The sequence below is a fragment of the Rhea pennata genome, chromosome 2 (genome assembly GCF_028389875.1).
Source record: "Rhea pennata isolate bPtePen1 chromosome 2, bPtePen1.pri, whole genome shotgun sequence".
NCBI classification, from domain to species: Eukaryota; Metazoa; Chordata; class Aves; order Rheiformes; family Rheidae; genus Rhea; species Rhea pennata.
The window spans coordinates 62,680,988-62,700,217 of record NC_084664.1 but is presented as its reverse complement, the minus strand read 5'-3'; the positions used below and the strand labels follow the sequence as shown (position 1 = coordinate 62,700,217).

General features: G+C 35.9%; 1 protein-coding gene across 1 annotated transcript in view; it reads right to left on the bottom strand.

The window, feature by feature from the left end:
- The window catches only part of ABCA13 (ATP binding cassette subfamily A member 13), a 200,976-nt gene that overhangs the window by 29,058 nt on the left and 152,688 nt on the right, over positions 1–19,230 (bottom strand). The window contains exons 44-49 of the mRNA XM_062567937.1: positions 18,747–18,862; positions 15,807–15,963; positions 14,194–14,447; positions 12,205–12,397; positions 10,733–10,842; positions 1,285–1,435 (exon numbers count right to left, since the gene is read on the bottom strand). Coding sequence (XP_062423921.1) covers positions 1,285–1,435; positions 10,733–10,842; positions 12,205–12,397; positions 14,194–14,447; positions 15,807–15,963; positions 18,747–18,862 — 981 coding nt within the window. The remainder of the gene's footprint in view (positions 1–1,284; positions 1,436–10,732; positions 10,843–12,204; positions 12,398–14,193; positions 14,448–15,806; positions 15,964–18,746; positions 18,863–19,230) is intronic.

Sequence of the window (19,230 nt, the reverse complement as noted above, 5' to 3'; positions counted from 1 at the left end):
TGACTGTAAACCACTTAGTGGACCCCGAGGCAATAGCTGGGACAACTAACAGTAGCTAGACAGGAGAGGTTCCAGTTACATGCAGTTTTGCTTCTGGAAAAAGCTACTACAGGAAGAAGGCAGGCAGCATTCTGGCAGTCACAAGGACGATCTAAGTTAACATGCAGCCATAGTTACTATGTGCCACCAACCCATACAGCAGGAATGCGAAATTATGACACTGATTTCATATTACACTCCAGTTCTCTCTCTCTCTCTCTCTCTCTCTCTCTCTCTTTTTTTTTTTTTTTTTTTTTAAGTAATTAGCACAAGAGACTGAGCTGCTTGATCTCAGATCAGAAACTTTCACCTGCAGAGGTAGAGAAAAACATGTTTTACACTATATTCATCTGGGAGAAGGTCTGTGCATAACTTAATTTCTGGCATTGTCTGAGTGATTGGCTCTTTACAGATGAAGAGCTCTGTCTGCTGGTCAGCAAACCTACATCTGTACCAGTAAATTAAAACACTCCCTGTGACATGCCCAGATATTGTAATCATCTATATTAGCAAGCTGTTAAAACATTTCCTGGCGAGAGTTTGGTCTGTTCTCCTTGGAAAATCTCAAGCCTGGCAAGGCAGCTGGAAGGTTTTAGGGACTGCTCCCGACACACAGCTTGAACGCAGCCACTGTCTCGTGAAGGTTAAGATGTTTATTAGCAGAGCACTGACAGCTGCTATGTTCGGCAGTGTGGCCTCAGCACCCAGATGTGTTTCCAGATGTATCAGTATAGACAGGCAACAGTTCTTAACTCCTTCAGAGTCAAATCCTGTCTGCTGAAGAAAAGGGGTTTTCAGAGGTGCCTGACTCAGTACATGGAGTGTTCCTGCCTAGTTCTCAGACACTCCTGACTAATGATGCTGTGCTGCGTGGGAGCCGTACGCTAGCTGTGTGAAAAGAACTTTTAGCAATGGCCTGCATCTCAAAATGCAGTAACGAAGGTGTTATATTGCACCTACATTCTATTTCATTTCATTCCTTGAGAGCTTATATGCCTGAGACTGCATTTGCATTCATGTAGCTCTACTATTCTCAGTGATGTTATTGTGTTTTAAACTGGCATAACAGAGGCGGGGGGGAATCCATACTGTTTACATAAAGTAGTAATAACGAAAAACCTTATTACTGAAGTTGTTAAGATGAAATACCGGATATCTTCCAGTGGACAACAGTGCAATTGTTTTATAAACTCCACAGCCTAACTTGCCTCCAGCTCCTCCTACAAAAATACTCTGGATCGTTACCTTACAGATATATTGTTTGGGAATTCCCCTCAAGGTGCAGTAGTAATGAAGATGCTCCCGACCAGTTAGAAGTTCATCCAGGGCATCTTGCTGTGGGCAGTAGCCAATGAGAATGCCTTCAGAGCTAGCAGACAGTATATCCATTTCAGATCTGGTTAAAGAAAAAGCAAAAGACAAAAACTTGATATAAAACATATAGTCCTGGTTTTCACTCCTGGAATGGAGAGTCTTAAAGCCAAACACATTCACCTTCAACTCTAAAGTAAAACGGGTTTGAATCTTCTCTCTCATCATTTATCACAGCAGCACCCACAAACTTTGTGTGTCTTTTATCCTGTTCCCTCTCTCTGATTAGTACCGCCACCCACACTTTACTTTTCTGAAGGTATGTATGTCAAGGTGACCAGATCAGCCCTAAAAGAGGACAGATATCTATGAAAATTAATTCTTACCAGGCTTACCTCGATTCCCATACATCTTTGGTAGACCTTGCTCTAAGGAGACACATTTCAAAACCAGACTGCATACATTGAACTCAGTATTAAAGGCGCAGTCATGAGACAGAGAGAAATGTTATTGTGTATTTCTTATGTATCCACAAACACACACACACACCCTTTCTCTGAACAGCAAAAGCAAAACAAAACACAGAATCTTTAAATCTAGTAGGTTTAAAGGCAATCCAGGAAAAAAATAGAAAATCATTCTGAAACATTGGCTGTCTCTTTGTAGCGCTATAGCTTTACTAGAAATTGCATTCATTGCTAAGAAGCAAGCTTGATTGTAGGGGTGTCTCATTACCCATAATGATACTAAATCTATCCTACTTGTTCCAACATCTACACCAGCATTGTGATGTTGATTTACATTTATAAAAAATACCTGCCAAAACTAAGATACTTAACAAAAAAATGAGCTTTGAAAGAAAAAAGTTTTTAAAAGGTTCTGAATTATAGAATGGTTTCACCCTCATGAAAATGTGTTGTGTTTCTGGTTAGCAGAACTAAATTTATGATTAATAATTTAGACACAAAATAAATGTCAGGGTCTACAACTACCAGCACTAGTGAAAGTATAAATATGCATCTCCTGCTCCTTAATAAGATTCAGGAGTCTAGGGGGAAAAGGAAAATACAAATTCTGTATTTTATATGATGAACCACAACATCAAAATATATTTTACAACATCAAAATATATTTTAATGCTGTCAAAAGGTAAATTACCATGATATGATTAACCTTGATAGGGATTAATTAGAATGGGCCTCTGCTCTTAATGGCAAGGATATAAAATTTTAGTACCTTTGACAGTTTGGACAGTGCCAAGGAAGTTAACTGTCTGTACACATCTCTCTAGAGATGGCCCAGCAAAAAAGAAAAAGTTTTGGGGGTGGAGGAAGAGGATGCCAGAAGTGTACTTCTTCATTAATCTGTATACACTTAGGGGTTATATTAAACAAAGTTTATACAGAATTTTTCCCAGACCATTTTTACAGCCTTACATAAATCAAATTAAATGCATGGATTTATTAACATAGATCCTTTTATATAACCTCTCAGAAGCAGTGGATTTCTTTCTGTTATGAACTCTAACATGATGAAACATCTGTATGAAATATAGGGAAATGTTACACATATCCTACTGAACACTGAAATAGATGTGTATAACGTTTGTTATACTAGGAAGATTCAGGCACAGTAATAAGGCTTCTTTTTGGTGCAGCTACTGCCTTTGGAGAAACGAGTCTGGGCTTTTGGTAACAGGCCAAATTCAGTCACAAGAGAACAAATCACATACAGCAGTAATTTCTGGGACATTTACTCAGCATGAACCCAACCCATGAAGAACAAAAAATAAGCAAGCATGGCTGCAAAAAAACCCCAAAAAACAAACAAAAAAAAAAAACCCACAGACATCTTATGTACTTTAGATAAAAATATCTTAGGCAAAAGTTATTTAGTTTGCATCAGGAAATAAAAATACCTCAATGTCCTGAGTGCTAATTGTACAGATACCATGTTAGTGTTGGGCTTCTTACAAAGCACATAGCCCTATATACACAAAATCCCACCTGGTGACCTTCGGCTTTCATAAAGAAAGAGGAAAGCAACAACAGATTGTTTAATATTCTTACTCAGTTTGGTCCTTATTTTGCAACTATATCCATTAGCGCTGACCTTGAACACATAAGAGTTCCCATTAGTAAAGAAATTGTAATATATTTGCTAATGAATTCATAGATCTATTTTTTTCCCCCAACTCTAGATGTCTGTATCTGTTATAAGACAGAAAACAATCTGATCAGAAGGAAAAAAAGTCACATGAAGATTCTGGGGTTTTACTGAGACGTTTTGTGTGTACAGTATAACATCTATTCTTCCTTCAGCAATATCACTGAGCAGATATCCAAATCAAAAAGGCTGGAAATAAGTCTGCAGTTTTGTTTTGCCAGGTCCTAAGGTTTTGCCAAGTACTGAAAGAACAGCGAAAGAAAAACACAGTATAATTTTAAACCATAGTATATACCTTAGGAAAGAAACCAGTGCTCATCTCTAGAAATTAATTTTTCCTTGAAATTCAGTTAATCTTTCCGATTTTGTTTTCATGTGCCTAGGTAAAATGAATGTTTCAAGTACTTATGGCATAATACTGGAAAAAAATCTTTTCACTACATGGTTTTCACTTTTTTATTTTTAATGTTTATGCTATTCATCATACTATTTATATTCTTCCTTCTCCTTAACAAATATCTTAATGCATTGATGTTATTGGAATCAAAGTGGAAATGTATTTTATACTTTCCTCAAAGATAACTAGTATACAGCAACATGTTGAATTTTTTCTCAAATTGGAGAAAAATAGATGTCTGTTTTCTGCTCTCTTATTACCGGTATACTAGCATTTCTCATTTGGCCATTCATGTAAATAGCAGGAGAGACAGGAAGAAAAAAACTATTTGCTTTTTGAGTAGAGAGAAAGAATATATAACTACAGATTCCAGCCTTTTTCAGTTTTTTGACTATAGTAATTTAATACAGCAGTAGACATAATAAATGTCAGTGTAACAGCTAAAAAAACATATGGAGGAAAAAATACATTTATACTAAAACAGGTCATTCTATGTCATTATTAAAACACTAAGTAATAGTTATCTTCAGATTCTGCATGGAACTGGTTACATGCCGTGATCAAGCTCAGATACTGGACTGACATGGAACATAAGTTTTCTGCTTCCTAGTGAGGGCTTAATTTTTATACTACATTGTCACACTCAGTCTCTCCATTTCCTGTAAATTCAAACAGCTGCAACTGATGGAACCAACAGAACACGTTCAGAATAATTTCTTTCTTAAATACAAATTTAATATTGCGAAACTACATTTTTACTATGCTTTTTGAAAAGGTCAACAGACCCAGTCTGATATCCTTAAGAAAAGCAGCAGAGTCTAGCACTTGAAACATAGAAAATATTGCATTCCATCCCCTGCCTAAATGCTTTCGTCTCCCTTAGTACAGTGAGAACAATGATACTTCAGTGTAAAGCACTTTGAAAAATATCCAGGACAAAAGGAGTCTTCTGTCAGTTCAGAGTGCTCATCTTGAAAAAGTTTTAGACTATTGATGAAAGAAACTTATGGTCTTGCAAGGCAAAGTATTCTTACCAAACTCAGCGGGGATAAATTTTCAATTCAGAGTTGTTTCTTTATTAATCATTTTAAGGCCTTTTATTTCAATCCATTTCTTTTGTGTGTTCCAGCACCCTTGAAATCTGATTCCAGCCATGATACATATATTCCAGTCCAAAAGCCTTTGCTGACACTGAAAACTAAATAAAATGCTAGAATAATTTTGGACAAAACCTGCTCCTCTTTCTCATGTGAACTAAGTCTACGGTTTCCAGGAGACAGATTAATACAGATGATAAATTTGGTCCTTATTTGTTACAGTGGTTACCTGCAACACAGCCTAGGTAGCTGTAGCTTCACATTCAAAGGTATAACCATAGTTTCAACTTCCAGGCAACTCAATACCTCGAATATCAGCCTTTTTGCTGTTCTAAAAAAATTTCTTTCACTGTTGACTCTGCTGCACACTTAGCTTCATTTTTGTATAATTTTTCTACATGAAAGTAGTTAAAATAAAAGCAATGATATACAAGGTACTTACAGTGGCTTCAGTAGAGAGATAAATTCCAATAGTTTGTCAAAATGAAATATAAATTTACAAATTGCAAAAGTAGACATTCCATTGTGTTCATAACTGCATATTCAATTCAATGCATACTAATGCTCAATTAACATTATAAAAAATCAAGGTTAAAAATATAATTAATGTAACTACAGCTTAGTTATAATTAAACTAATTATACTGATATACAGTGTAACAACAGCCACCTCAGCCATTATATTGATGCAAATTTATTCTGTCTTTCAAGTAAAGCTATTTGAATTACATTTTTAATTATTTATCATGCTGAATATCATAACTATCAAAAGAGCCCACATTTTAGCTATAGAGAAATATTTTACTTTCCCCTCTTTGTAGAGAAGTTCTTTGGTCCTATGACTTTGTAGTCCAACAGCTGAGACGACTGACTTTTAATTCAAATAGAATGGGGAGTTGCTATAATGGAGAATCTCTGTGCAGAAGGAAGTTGGAAATTCATGGAACATATATTAATCAGGTAAGAAAGAGTGCTAAATGCTTTAGGCCTCAGCGGGGCAACTTATGAATAAGGCAAGGCCCACCCTATTTCTTCCTCCCGTGACAAGTGAGACTTCACTCCAAGTATGAGCTCAAAATCTACTCTACTCAAAAGACTACAATAAAAAGAGCTGGAAAATAGTAGGAGCCAAAAAAGCAAACAAACTTTGTGACACAAAGTCACTGAAGAAGGTTGAGACACGAATACTTGAAGTGGAAGAAAACAAATGGCCACTACACACTTGAAAAACTAAAACATATTGGCAGATGTTATACATCTGTTTTATATCAGCACAGCAGTGATTCATAGATTACGAGGGTTCACTTTGCGTTCAATTTGCTCTCCTTTCTTTTCCTGCTTTGGTAAGTATCAGCTTTTATGACTACACGTTTAGTACAGATCTTACTTCTTCAAGCTACTTGGTAGGAAAAGTAACCACTTAAAAAGTTTGAAGATTTCCAAACTAGCTTTCATTTAACCAGCTCAGGTACTGGTGGCAATCTAGTCAAGGCAGCAGAGCTAAGCGCAGGCTAATCCGAGTCCATTTGTACGCCCAAAGAGGAGCAGCTGCATACAGAGAGCACGAAAAGCCCTCTAAATGTCAAGCAGACCATGCAGTCGACTATTACACATACTGAAGCTTGGCAACTACTGTTGCACAGATGTTGTTCAAAAGCCAGTTTCCTAAGGTCTTATAGCACCATTCTTTATAAAGACAGGTAAGCCTATTTTATTAAAATCTTGTTTTCCTGGCCATTTTCCTTTCTGCTTTTAACATTTCTGACCTTTATCAGAGGGATTGCTGGTATTTCATTATCCGTGCTTCATTTCCACACCTTCCAAAGTAACCAGTATTGCTTCTTCCTTTGGCAGACTTTAATACTGGGGTTGCAAATATCCCTAACATGGAGACACACTCTCTACGTGATAATCACTTTTATGTTTCATCTAGGCAGATATGCCACTGATAATGGCAATGTTAATGAGGTATATAAAATAATAAAAAAGGCAAAATCACCTCTCAGTACCATTTTGCTATTACCTTCACAAGATTGGCTGTGGCTGGTGATAACTTCCTCTTATTTCTTTTACTGGATGATCTTTATGAGATCGCAGTTACAACTAGAATGGGACTGCAAAGGTTAGAAGTTGCCTAAAAACCTTTTCTGCATAAGAATATGAAAATAAAAAACGCAGTTCTTTGGTAGACTGTTCAGCTTGGATACTTTAAATATGCATTTTCCATTTAAATGGTAATATCCAGAGTTTACACCCATATTCCACTTAAAATATTAATTTGTGATGTACGAAAAAGAAAAAATCTCAATAAAAACAGATCAGAGTCCTCCCCTAAAAATAATACCCTCTAGTCCTCAAAAGAGAATGCCAAGAGACCCTGATCTGCAGAAGAGTTAAATTTGGATCTAGTCCTTAACAAACATTTCTGCTTTGCATAAGTAATACCCAGTCTAACTGAATTTGAATTATATTAGAAATTGTTACATAATATCTAGCTTTTATGCATTTTGCTAAGCTTTTGTTATAAGAGTAGCCCCAGTTTTCTCTGAGGTTCTTAAGAGTAAGCTGTTTTTTATGGTTTCAAACATTCAGGCAAACAAACGACCTAGGTACCAACAAATCTATTCAAAATACTTGCTGATATTGTGAAATTGCTCTTCTGCTCTTTTTAAAAGGCAGATACATATCAGAAATACATTCTGCTATTTTTTTTGAGATTGTAGTGGGTCCTCCCTGAATACATCTTGATTGTCATTGTGTGAGGAGCTCCTTTTATATAACCCATGCTCCTCTAAGAGGTTTTAGGTTGAAATACCCCAAAAACTACTTTGTGCTTTTGAAAAAATCTCATCTTTCATTTCTGGTCTCCTGTGATGTCCAAAGATGCAAAAGCTGTTCTGCAAAATTCAAGTCTGATTTCAGTGCAATCACTTCAAAGAGACATTTCTGAGTGTGTTTTAAATTTTGTGAAGTTATTACAATAGGAATCAGGAAAATTTGCATACTAATTTATTATTATTATTATTATTTAAAGCCAGGAACTCTAAAGCTCAGTTAAACAAGGAGAGAGGAACTGTTATAATTAAGGATTTTGTGCGCAGTCATACTAGATTTTAAAATATTCTGTAATAATGACTTTGCACTCATATTATTATTTGATCATCAACAATCTCTCAGATTATAGCATTCTGATCTTTAAAGTAGCACTCTTACTTTTATCTGAATTAAATAAACCTTATCCACACATATTTTTTTGTAAAAGATGCTTCTGAATCAGGGAGGGTAGGAGGACAGAACTTGTGTTGTTACCAATCAAACTGAAGACAGACAGGATCTACATCTAAACTGCTTCCCAAATTATTATATGCCATCAGAGGTAATGTCTCTGTGGAGGCTGTTTCATGACGTAGGTTTTAAATAAAAAAGTCTGGATCTGCAGACCACCAAGCAGTCTGCAGCTGTGATGAGCAACAGTTTCACTGGTTTTCTCTTCTTTTTATGCACCAGGAATACCTGGCCTTTGCGCACAATACTAGGATGAAAAAGAGAGAAAACTTCTTGCCACTCTAGCCCTCTTCCTCCATTCATGTCTCCTATGAAGGTCTAGGCACGTACCAATCCACCTAAAACCCTTCAGGCACCTCATGGGCAAATAAGAGAGCCATGTTCCTTCATGCATTATAAAAACATATGCATTCCTTTATCAGTAACAAACACAGCATTAAATTCAGAGAAGATTTTTGAAAGTTGCAGCTGACTTTCCAATGTAACAAGTTACATAGTGAATGTATTCCTCAGAGACCTTATTGCACTGCCCAGCAAACTGGAAGAACAGAAACTGTTCTATGACTTGGTGAACTTCCATGTTGTTTTTGCATCTAAGAACTGATTAAAAGTTACTAAGTACTTTAATATAATACGTTAATTAAATACTTTAATGAACTGTTATTAAAATTAAATTACTATGGCCAAATCCCAGGTCTTATAATTTAATAATTTTTGTTAAAGGTTTGACTAACGAGGGCAGTTTAAAGATACCTGGAACTGAAAGGCGCTCAAGACACTCAAGTAAATTAATTGTTACAAAAAATATTTTAAAACGATTTTTTCATTTTCATGTTTGAGATCTTAATATTTCTCCTCATTTGTGTCCTTTTAAGCAGTAAAAATCTGGCCACTGGAGAAAAAGGAAATAGCAATACCTAGAACTGAGCAAAGTGCATCTGATGTCCAATCCTATCTCAAGCATCTTTATATCTTCTCACTAGCCTACAAAAAGTCTCTACTGAAGTGATTCAGAGATCATTGCCTTCACCTTTTTTTGCCTTGAGATTATAAATAAATTCCATTCAGAAAAAGTTATTCTGTCTTGGATAGGTAACTTTAGCAGTAGTTCAGCTGTAGAAGAAGGGATCTCCAACCCCACAGTATATTCTATGGCTATAATTTCATCAAGGAGTCAAAGAATTTTGCCCCTATTGATTTACATTGCTCCAGCAGCACTGCTTATCTTGAAGTTAGTTTTACTGCTCAGTCTGAAGCTGATTACTTAGCAGCAGTTGCCAAGTTGCAAAAAAAGTAACAAAGTCTAAAATGACACAGATGGCTTTTCCCAGCCTTAAAGTTGCTCATTTTCCCAAGCTTAGTTACTGTTTAACAGCAGCTCCTATTTGAGAATGCAGCCTTTAAAGCGTTAGAACAGGTTAGTAGTAAGTTTTGAGAACACAGAAGTATGGATTTTGCACTCAGTTGTACTGTTATGTCTTCAGCCACTCAAGAAACTTTAAAACCTATAACCTGAATTGACACCTTAACAGAGGGTGATCATTAACATTATCAGGGGTATTTTGGACACACAAAGGTGATTACCTCCTCAGGCTTCCTGTCTGTTCTCCTAGTTGTGTCAAATTTCGTTTCCTATGTATTACTATATGTTAAATAGAATGGCACTTCAAACTGTGCTTTCGTGTTGTATTTACAAAATACATTATATTCAGGGGAAATGAAAGTAGCACACAAAATGCGCAGGGAGAGTGGGTAGCAGGTACAGTTAAATATTATGTCATTATGTAGCCAAAATAATCATGTATTACTGCCTACTCAAACCTGTTGTGGAATGCCAGTAGTGTACTAAATTTGGTCTCAGAAAAATTCTGTAGCTACAAGTACGATACTAACATATGTAGTAAAAGAAAAAGGCATAGTCTAATTGCTCTGTGAATCAGAACCAATGCTTAAGTTACTCACTTATCACTCTATCAAGGTTAGCCTGGATACTACCAACGCTGCCTCCCACCCCAATTATATATTATGTTGATCAAGTAATTAACCAATGACTCTGAAAAGCACAACTGTCAGAAACCATTCTAAAAGAGGGGTATATGTCCATGCATCTAGGCAAACATCTGTACATTAAGATTTTTGTTAAGATTTAATAAGAGCGCCTGTGAAGATTTTACATATCCTACTGTTTTTTAACAGGTTCATTCTCAACTGAGCTGTCACACAGGACTAAATAATGCTGAATTACTTAACCCAATCAGCAGCCTTTAAAAGTCTTTTTCTCTTCTCCCCTCCTCCACCCAAGTAATAATGCTACATACATTTTAAAAGGGAACAAAAGAGGCCCTGAAAGTACAATATAAAGGACTGAAGGCATGCTGAGTCTTTGGTCATTGGCATTATCAATTACCACTATTATGATCAAAGTCTGTGTTATTTACCCTGTAGGAGTCCTGATAACAGCACGCCCTGCAGATGGAATGATATCTCCAGTCAGCATCTTAAATGTTGTGCTTTTCCCAGCTCCATTTGTTCCCAGGAGTCCAAAGCACTAACCAGGAACAAAAAGGGGAACAAAAGTGAGAAATTGCTACCAATTTGCTACTCTGAAGGAAATATAAGCAATATTGATCCTTCAACAGTTTCTTCCCTTCTCATATTTCCCATCTGACGTCTGTAAGATACTATATATGGATAATTGTGTTAGCAAATTGTACACTTTCTTCTCTTTCCCACAGAAAATAATTTTCTAAAAGATTTTTTTAAAAAAAAAAATGTTGTTATTTCCTACATTTCTAAAAGAGACTTGTTTAGGGTTCTATCCCTCCACTTAAAATCTCGTCCAGTAACTAAATGCATGAATTATCATTACTATTAGTATCTTTGAGACTTGAACCCGAGGACCTCATATTCCTTTTGAGAACTCTGACCACCCCAGCCTACAGAAGCTGCTTCACTTTGTACAACTAAACAAACACTACAACATAGTCAGGAAAGACACTGACTCTGAATGGCTACTTCAGGACCCTAGTTGTGATCAACACGAAACACATGCTTAATTTAGGACAGGACTTATATTTTAAAAAGATAAGTATTATAAAAGTTAGGAAGTACTATTTTCAGTCTTAATACTTGTTTTAAGAACTTTCTTACTGATAAATAGATTTTAATCAGCAGTAACATCTGCTAGGTTATACTCCGGTTACCCAACAACTAACCTCTAGGTGGATGTAAACCCTCAATGTTTAGTTTTTCTTCCAGTTTGCTATCAGCAGCCAGGAAATGTATTTCCTTTTCCTATCAATCTATTTGAAATGAAAATCTCTATTCCTCAAATGCACTATCAGAAAAACCCCATACACTTATGAAGCTGGAAGAAAAAGAAAAAAAAAGCAAATAAATCCTGTTCTGACATTTTAGGGATTACCATATTCAGTGCCAGATTTAGGCTTATTAAGAGAGTATATTAGTATATGATATATTAAAATATATTGAAATGATTTCAGTAGGGCAAATACAAGTTTGCCTTGGGCATAAATTCAGGATTCAGTCCACAGTTTGCAATTGAGCTAGATATTCTTAGTTTTGTCTTTTGGGCATTGAACTGCCATGCTAACCCCCCCCCCCTTTTTTTTTAACGTTAGCTCATAAAATACTAAGTTGGTAAAAATAAACAAGAAGAAAAAATTAAGACTCATACACCAGAACAGTCATAAAACAAAAAATAAACGTATCAGTCACTGAATAGTTGCTTTTAAAACATCATCACAGTTTCTACTCTTTTTCAGCTATTGATTTTCAGAAATGACAGTTGAAAGTGTTCTGCTGCTATCTACAGAGCTTTGATTGCAGACATTCTGAACACATTTGAACAATTGTTCAAAATCAAACATTTTTTTGAAAGAAAAAATACCTCTCCCCTTGGTATTCCCAGGCTTATGCTTTCCACAGCCGCGTTCTTCCTACTGAAACCTCCGTAACACTTCCTGAGGTTGTACAGAAGAAGGATATCATTACCAGTTCTTCCACCAAAGAGTCGCTGCCGCTCCATTTCTACATCAGTATCTTCTGAAGTGTTGATCATGCTGCTACTTGAACATCGACCCCTAAAATAAATTACAACACGTGCCACATGGCAAATTGGATATTGCTGTACTCTGGATAACTATGTTTTATTTCCCTGATTGTGATCCCTTAAAGCTCAGTGATCAAATCTCAACAGAATCCAAGGAAAAAAAAATAACCATGCACATTTTTTCTACAGTTTCCACTAATTTACACACCATGTTTATATTTCCCTCTCTCTAGACCACATCACTCCTCATAACAAATAGGAATGGTGACATTCGACCGATTTTAAACTCCACATCAAAGCAGTATTTAATTCAGAAAGAAAATAATGAAATGAGGAAGTTCTTTCAAAATGGAAGCATGGGAACATAGAAACATTCGGATGAAATAGCTTAAAATATCTAAATTAACTGATATAAGCCCATAATAAGGTCTTCTTAAGAAACAATCACTACCTCCTTTTGCAATATAAGTGTGTGTAAAGGAAAAAAACGTAAGTAAAACAGGTATCAACACAGAAAAACACTCTGGCTCATTTTCAATATGAAAGTATAACTAAAGTCATGATGCCACGCAACTTCCTGCTAGAAAAGCTGCAAGCACAAAGCAGTATCTCTATAAAAACTGCAACAATTTCCTGTGGAAAAGAGGCTCGCAGCAGAAGGCACACAGGATTTAATACAGTTGCCTAAACGAGGCGATCAGTGTCATTTATGAGTACCTACAGCATCTGAAGCATCCTCAGAGGGCTAGAAGTGACACAGGACATATAGGAGACCTCAGCCCTTCTGAACTGATAGCTTGAGGTCAGGGTACCTCAGCACATCTCAAGTGGTACCAGACACTTAGGTTTAGGCAATGTCATCCTGCCTAAATGAAAGGTGTAAATCCTAGAAAAGCTACATTCAGTTCAGAAAAGCACATAGCTTGAACAAAATGTGAACCTGTGTTCCTTCCCTCTGGTTTAAAGCAACATCAGACAGGGTGAACAGTCCCATGCTAGTCTGTGTTTTACAAATTTATCCATGCAATATACCTACCAGACTCTGCAACGGGCTCATTGTATTACAGACCTGCCTGCAATCTCATAAAAAAAGAGTAGATGGCATAACTTCTCTGATGGTTTCTAGAGTACTGTACTTTCCAGCTCTTCTTCTTCTACCTGATCCTAATGCATGCCTGTCATATCAAGGAATATTCAAGCTGTTTCATATGACCAAGTATATACATACACTACTTGCACATGACTGGAAGCACAAGTATCAGATGTTTGGAGGCATCTGTTTTTAGTCACATTACAGATGCAGCTACAGAAATGTGACAAGAAAAATCCCTGAGGTCCCTCTGGAAAAATGATGCCAAAGAGCAACACAGTAGATTTTTTTTTTTTCCTGTCAGACTAGGTGAGGCATAGAGGTTACCAGTCAGACTATACTGGGAAAAAAAAAAAAAAAAAAAAAAAAAAAAAAAAAGTGGTGAAAAGGAAAGCTTTCCTGGACAGCCCATTTTTCGGAATCAGAAATTTAAATTAAAGAAAGAAAATCTAAAATATAAAATCTAAAAAATAATTCCAATAGATGAGACCACTGAATCTAGAGACAAATAATTTCAGAAAATTGCAGTTTAAAAGTTAATTGAATAAATTTCCATTCTTCCTCCTAATCTCTGTCTTTTGAAGTATTCTTTCTATGAATATAGGAATAAGAAGAGTACAAAAATAAAAAGTGGTAACACATAACCTCATTAGAGGATCAAAGGATTCCATTATTTTCTGTCTTGGAGAAATTAAGTGTTTATTATCATAGAACACAAACAATAATATACCACACACCTTGTTTTCTGAAGGAGATCCCAATGAAGAAAAATCCGTAAAAGAAGAAGAACTGTTCCTTGTAGGGCCAGTTCCACAAAAATCCATCCAAGGAAGTTCATCTCAAAAGGGCTCACATAAGAATCTATTCCAAAGCTGCTGGTCAGGTCAAACTTGATCTGATTATAGGAAAGTTCTATCAAACCTTGCCCTAAGCAGAATTGCGGGAATATAATAAATGCCCACTTGAGGATATCATAGATGTTCTGAAAACGCTATATTAAAATTCAGCAAGAAAAAAGAGAGGGAAAAATTAGTTTTTTCAAACAGTATATTAAGCACACTTACAAAGCTAGTTACATCATTTGAATATTACTTAAGGTGAATTCTGTTTGACTGCACTGATTTCAGCAGAGAACATTGAGAAATATTTTGGGACAAGGATCATCTCTTACTATATTTTTACAGCAATTTTTAAAACTATTTTTAGAGGGCCTAGAGCCATAGGATCCTGAGTTTAGTTAACATTCACATAACAGACATCTAGTTTATCTCAGCTATTAAACAGCAGTTACATGTAATATATAAAATGGTAAATATGCATTTCCAGCATAGTTAGCACAGAAAAGATGGTGCTAGAGGGAAAATAAGACACATAAGTGGTTTTATATCCAGGACCTGGAATAGGCTAGATGCAACCACAACACCCATATTCAGCCTTGTATCTATTCCTGTCACAAGACCAGGAACATTACTAACACACTAGCAACGCTGATATGAAGCAGGAGAAACTACTCTATTCCTCTGCTAACCAGCAAATTGGTATCTGACAGGAATTATGTTGTACTCTACCATATAAAATGATTTGCAACAGAGAGGAAAACTGAACAAGCAAGGCCAAGTGTTTATTCCTCTGCTGTTAAAATTTTAATATTTAAATGCTATCCACTCAAAATCTCAATCTTAAACTCAACTCAGCATGAAATCTGCCTCCAAAGTTGAGTGACATACAGCCCAGATTTGGCTTCAAACATCAAGTTGTTGACCTGGAATATGCACAGAAATGCAAACATACAGTCTGGATCTCTTTTCCATCAGCTTACTTAACTACCATTATGAATAATGGTAATTATGTACATGGAGTGAGAATGCATATTACTATTCATACAGGGCATCACAGATCCTAGGAATAAGCAGCTTATCTCTTATGTCAATATTATTCAAACACATTTCACAATGCATATAATCTATTCAATGGACCAGAACATCTCCTATTATGTGCAAATTACAACTTAATGGTCTGGAAAAGTGTCAAGGTTTCAATTAAAGCTGCTTTTCTCCATTATTAGAGTTCTCTTCCGTCATTAGAGTTCAGAGTCTTTTGTTTGTTTTGTTTTGATATGAACATCTTAGAATTCTATACTTAAACACGGTAACAAACAATACAGTATACATAGGGACGGAAAAGTCAAGAATGTTTAAAATACATGAGTTCTTCAGTTGGAAAAAGTCTTGTTTGTGTGTATGTGCACATCTACCTATCTATATGTACATATGCACACACACATGCAGGTCTGTGTGCACATATATACCTCTCACGACTAATGTAAAGCAAAAAAATTTTTTTTACTGACCTGCACTTTAGAAATTATAGCTAGCAAACGAGGTAAGAGCGTCACTAGCGTGGTGCAAAGGCCGAATACAAAGTTTAAGGAGATGTAAGAAATAAAAGCCACATCTGAACTTGAGAAGAATCTGGATACAAGATACATCCATGGCAAAGTTGCATATCTGAAACATAAAAAAAAAAAAAAAAAAAAAAAAAAGTTATGGGGGGGGGGGTTGGCAGCCGAAAACAAAAAAGATCAACACCTCCCATGCACCCTGACAGTTAGCAAAACCAGTTACTCTGTTATTAAGATATGCAAGCCTTTCCACCAGTTGAGAAGGGAGAATAAATTTGCAATATATTTTCTTAACCAACTTACCTTCTTATGCTGTAGATATATCCTTATGAGCTGCCCTATGGCAGACACGATCCATTTTTATGAACTGCCTATGTTTACTTTCACTGTTCAGAGAGCTCACAACTCTAATTCTTAAACGATTGCAAAAATCATGCAACTGTCAACAATCCTCTTACACAGAGACACAGTTAAAAAGTTAAAATCATTGTATTTGAAATCCAGACCATAGATGCTGAGCAATCATTTATTGCAACCATAAATCCTTGAACTGATACTGCAGTCAGTGATATCTGAGAACTCAAATATGTCAGAAAAAAATCACCTCAGCATTATTAAGTATTACAGCAGGTTACCAGATTACAATAGAGTATTAGCCATAAAATGAGTCCATAGTTACCACATAGCACAATGGTAATATGACAGCAGGTTCCTAGCTACACCGTCTTCTGTGCAAATGTTTAAAGGAGTAGGGAAGTAATCCTGAGCTCAGGCATACCAGCTGATGCCAATCCAGAATGGAAAAGTCATATTTTGTATTAAGAACAGCGAGACAGTCCATCTGGCTTAAAAACACCCCAGACAATTAGATGAGTATGAATGTCATGTAAAAGAAATTCATTTTCCATTCAACACAGTGCCAGACATATCTACGTGAAAACCAACAGCATAAAGACTGCAAGGAGCACAGGTATAAGTGCACACTGAGGCATGACCATAAATATATATGTATATTTTTAATACTAACATATGTATGCATAATTATTTTGATAATAAGCCCAATGCCAGAGTAACTAGCCAAAAATCTGTGACTTCAGTTCTTCAGTATATTAAACAGTAGTTTAGACTGTGAGCCATAGAAGTCCCTTTTAAGCTCAGTATTTTGTACTTTAATATTTTCACCTGAGAACACCAAAACATGTTACTTTAGGAAACAAACTTTTCCAGCTGTGAAGCAACAGTGATGCTATCTTCAGTTTATAGCAACATAAAGATTGAGTGACTTGGTTAGGATCTCAAAGGAAGATTGTAATGCTGTTGGAGATATTTTTTAGGATCCTGTTGACAGCCTTAATCACACAATATTTTCTTCCCTTCATGCACATACTGAAATCACAGTTCTAAATTTTGCTCTGAATTACTATAGTGTAAATAAAATACGTTACTTTTGAAAATAGAGCTTAGGAGAGAGAGAGAGAGAGATGATTTAAAGTGCTGTTACTGCAACATATATGAAAGGAAAAGTTAACTTGTTCATTTACAGCTGCTAAAAAGTGAGTAATAATTTTCAAATACGTAGGACTAAAGTTGTATCTGCCAGTCAAGCCTACATTCCTATCCTAACTCTTTCTTCCTGACTGCAAATCAGCTTCAAATTTAGCTATAATTTGTTATTTTGTGAGCAACAGTGATAGAGCATATTGGACAAAAGTGCTTAAAATGTAGCATTATAAAACACTTCTGCTACTACTAAAAGGAAAATAAATGCAATTTAGTTATGAGACCATAATGTTTCTAAAGCATTAGTAAATCTACTTTAAAGTAATACACTAGGAACTTGTTGATTAATCCTTCAAACACACATCCTTCTGTCACATGGTTTATAGAAAAATTATAGAATATATCCAGCTATTCAGTTTCCAAAAAAAGAGCTGCTGAATGCATGAAATCTTCAAAGTAGTTTCAAGAAGAGAATAGGTAAATTTTTAAAAGTATTTGTCTGAAATTATTTCTTGGATGGGACATGCCCTGACCTTAGAGATGGTCCCTTTCTAGGCTCTTTCCCCATGATTCCCTAATGAGCACAGTTGTATTTCATCATCTAAGCATCTTACTCTGAGGATATGCAATCTCACCTATGAAGACAGCAAACATTAGTTGCTTGAGATAAGGAAGAGAATTCTTCTTCCAAATGCTTATCCATTAATTATTCATTTTCAGCATTTCTCACACCCTCTTGGACTGCGCACAGTAAGATCATTAGTTTGACTGAGCACAAGGCACACTCATTTAGAGAAACTAGTCCTCTTTTAACAAATTATTTTAATTTTTTATACCTTTTTTTCACATAAAACCAAAGCGAGAGATGAGATGGGAGGACTTTTCCTATCTCACAGTATCAATTGAAGACAATTCTTCAACCAGTCCAGAGCTCCAGGTTGGCTGGCCTTCATATTGGAAAGGTAAGTTCCTGGAGCTTTGTCAAATTACAGAATTAAAGAAAATGTGTAGAATGTAATAAAAGTCATATCTTCAGTTTTTGATGCTATTCTCCACAGCTAACCAGCTAAATCCTGGCCTGACTTTGCTATTATTTTACTACCCTTTTGGAAGATAACTTACACTCAATTTCTAACAGTAAATGATTGTTATACATCCTGAGTATTTCCTTGAGACATTTCCAGCACTTTGCTTATAAGTCTCCTTCCCCTTTCCCTGTGGAACTTTCAACCTCATGTTTCAACTTGTTTTTTCACTATCTTTTGCTGAATCATAATCATTTCCAAAGACAGAAAATCATGCATCCAGCAGCAGGTGCAAACAAAGCCTAAAGATTTTTGTTTGTTTCTTACAAGCTATAATGCCATAGTAACATTTCCAATCACATACCCAAAGAGTATCAGCAGGAGAACAGTGGCTGCCAAGTTCTCTCGGAAAGTGAAGGCTGATAGCTGGAAGGCAGTAATAACACCAACACACAGGGTGACTGGAACCATGTAAAACAGCTAGAAACACAAGGAAATGGGGCACTTAGTCAGTGAGCATCACTTATTGGTCTTACTCAGTTAGTATAGACGGGGTTTACACTTTAACATTTTCATATTTGCAGTATAATTACCCTATGAATTAAGAAGAATTATGCAGAAGAGCACTGACGTTTCATAGTTCATAGTGGCTGTGAAACTGCCCCCATTACACACAGATGTACACATGTAACTGACTGACAAAATAAATCCAAATATAGAATATTTTCCTCAGTTCCATTTCTACTGACCTTTCTAACACATCCGTTTAACAAGCTAACTCTTCCAGATAATGGGTCCATATGGGACTGTCACTCTAAAGCCCCAAACTATACTATGAATACATAGGC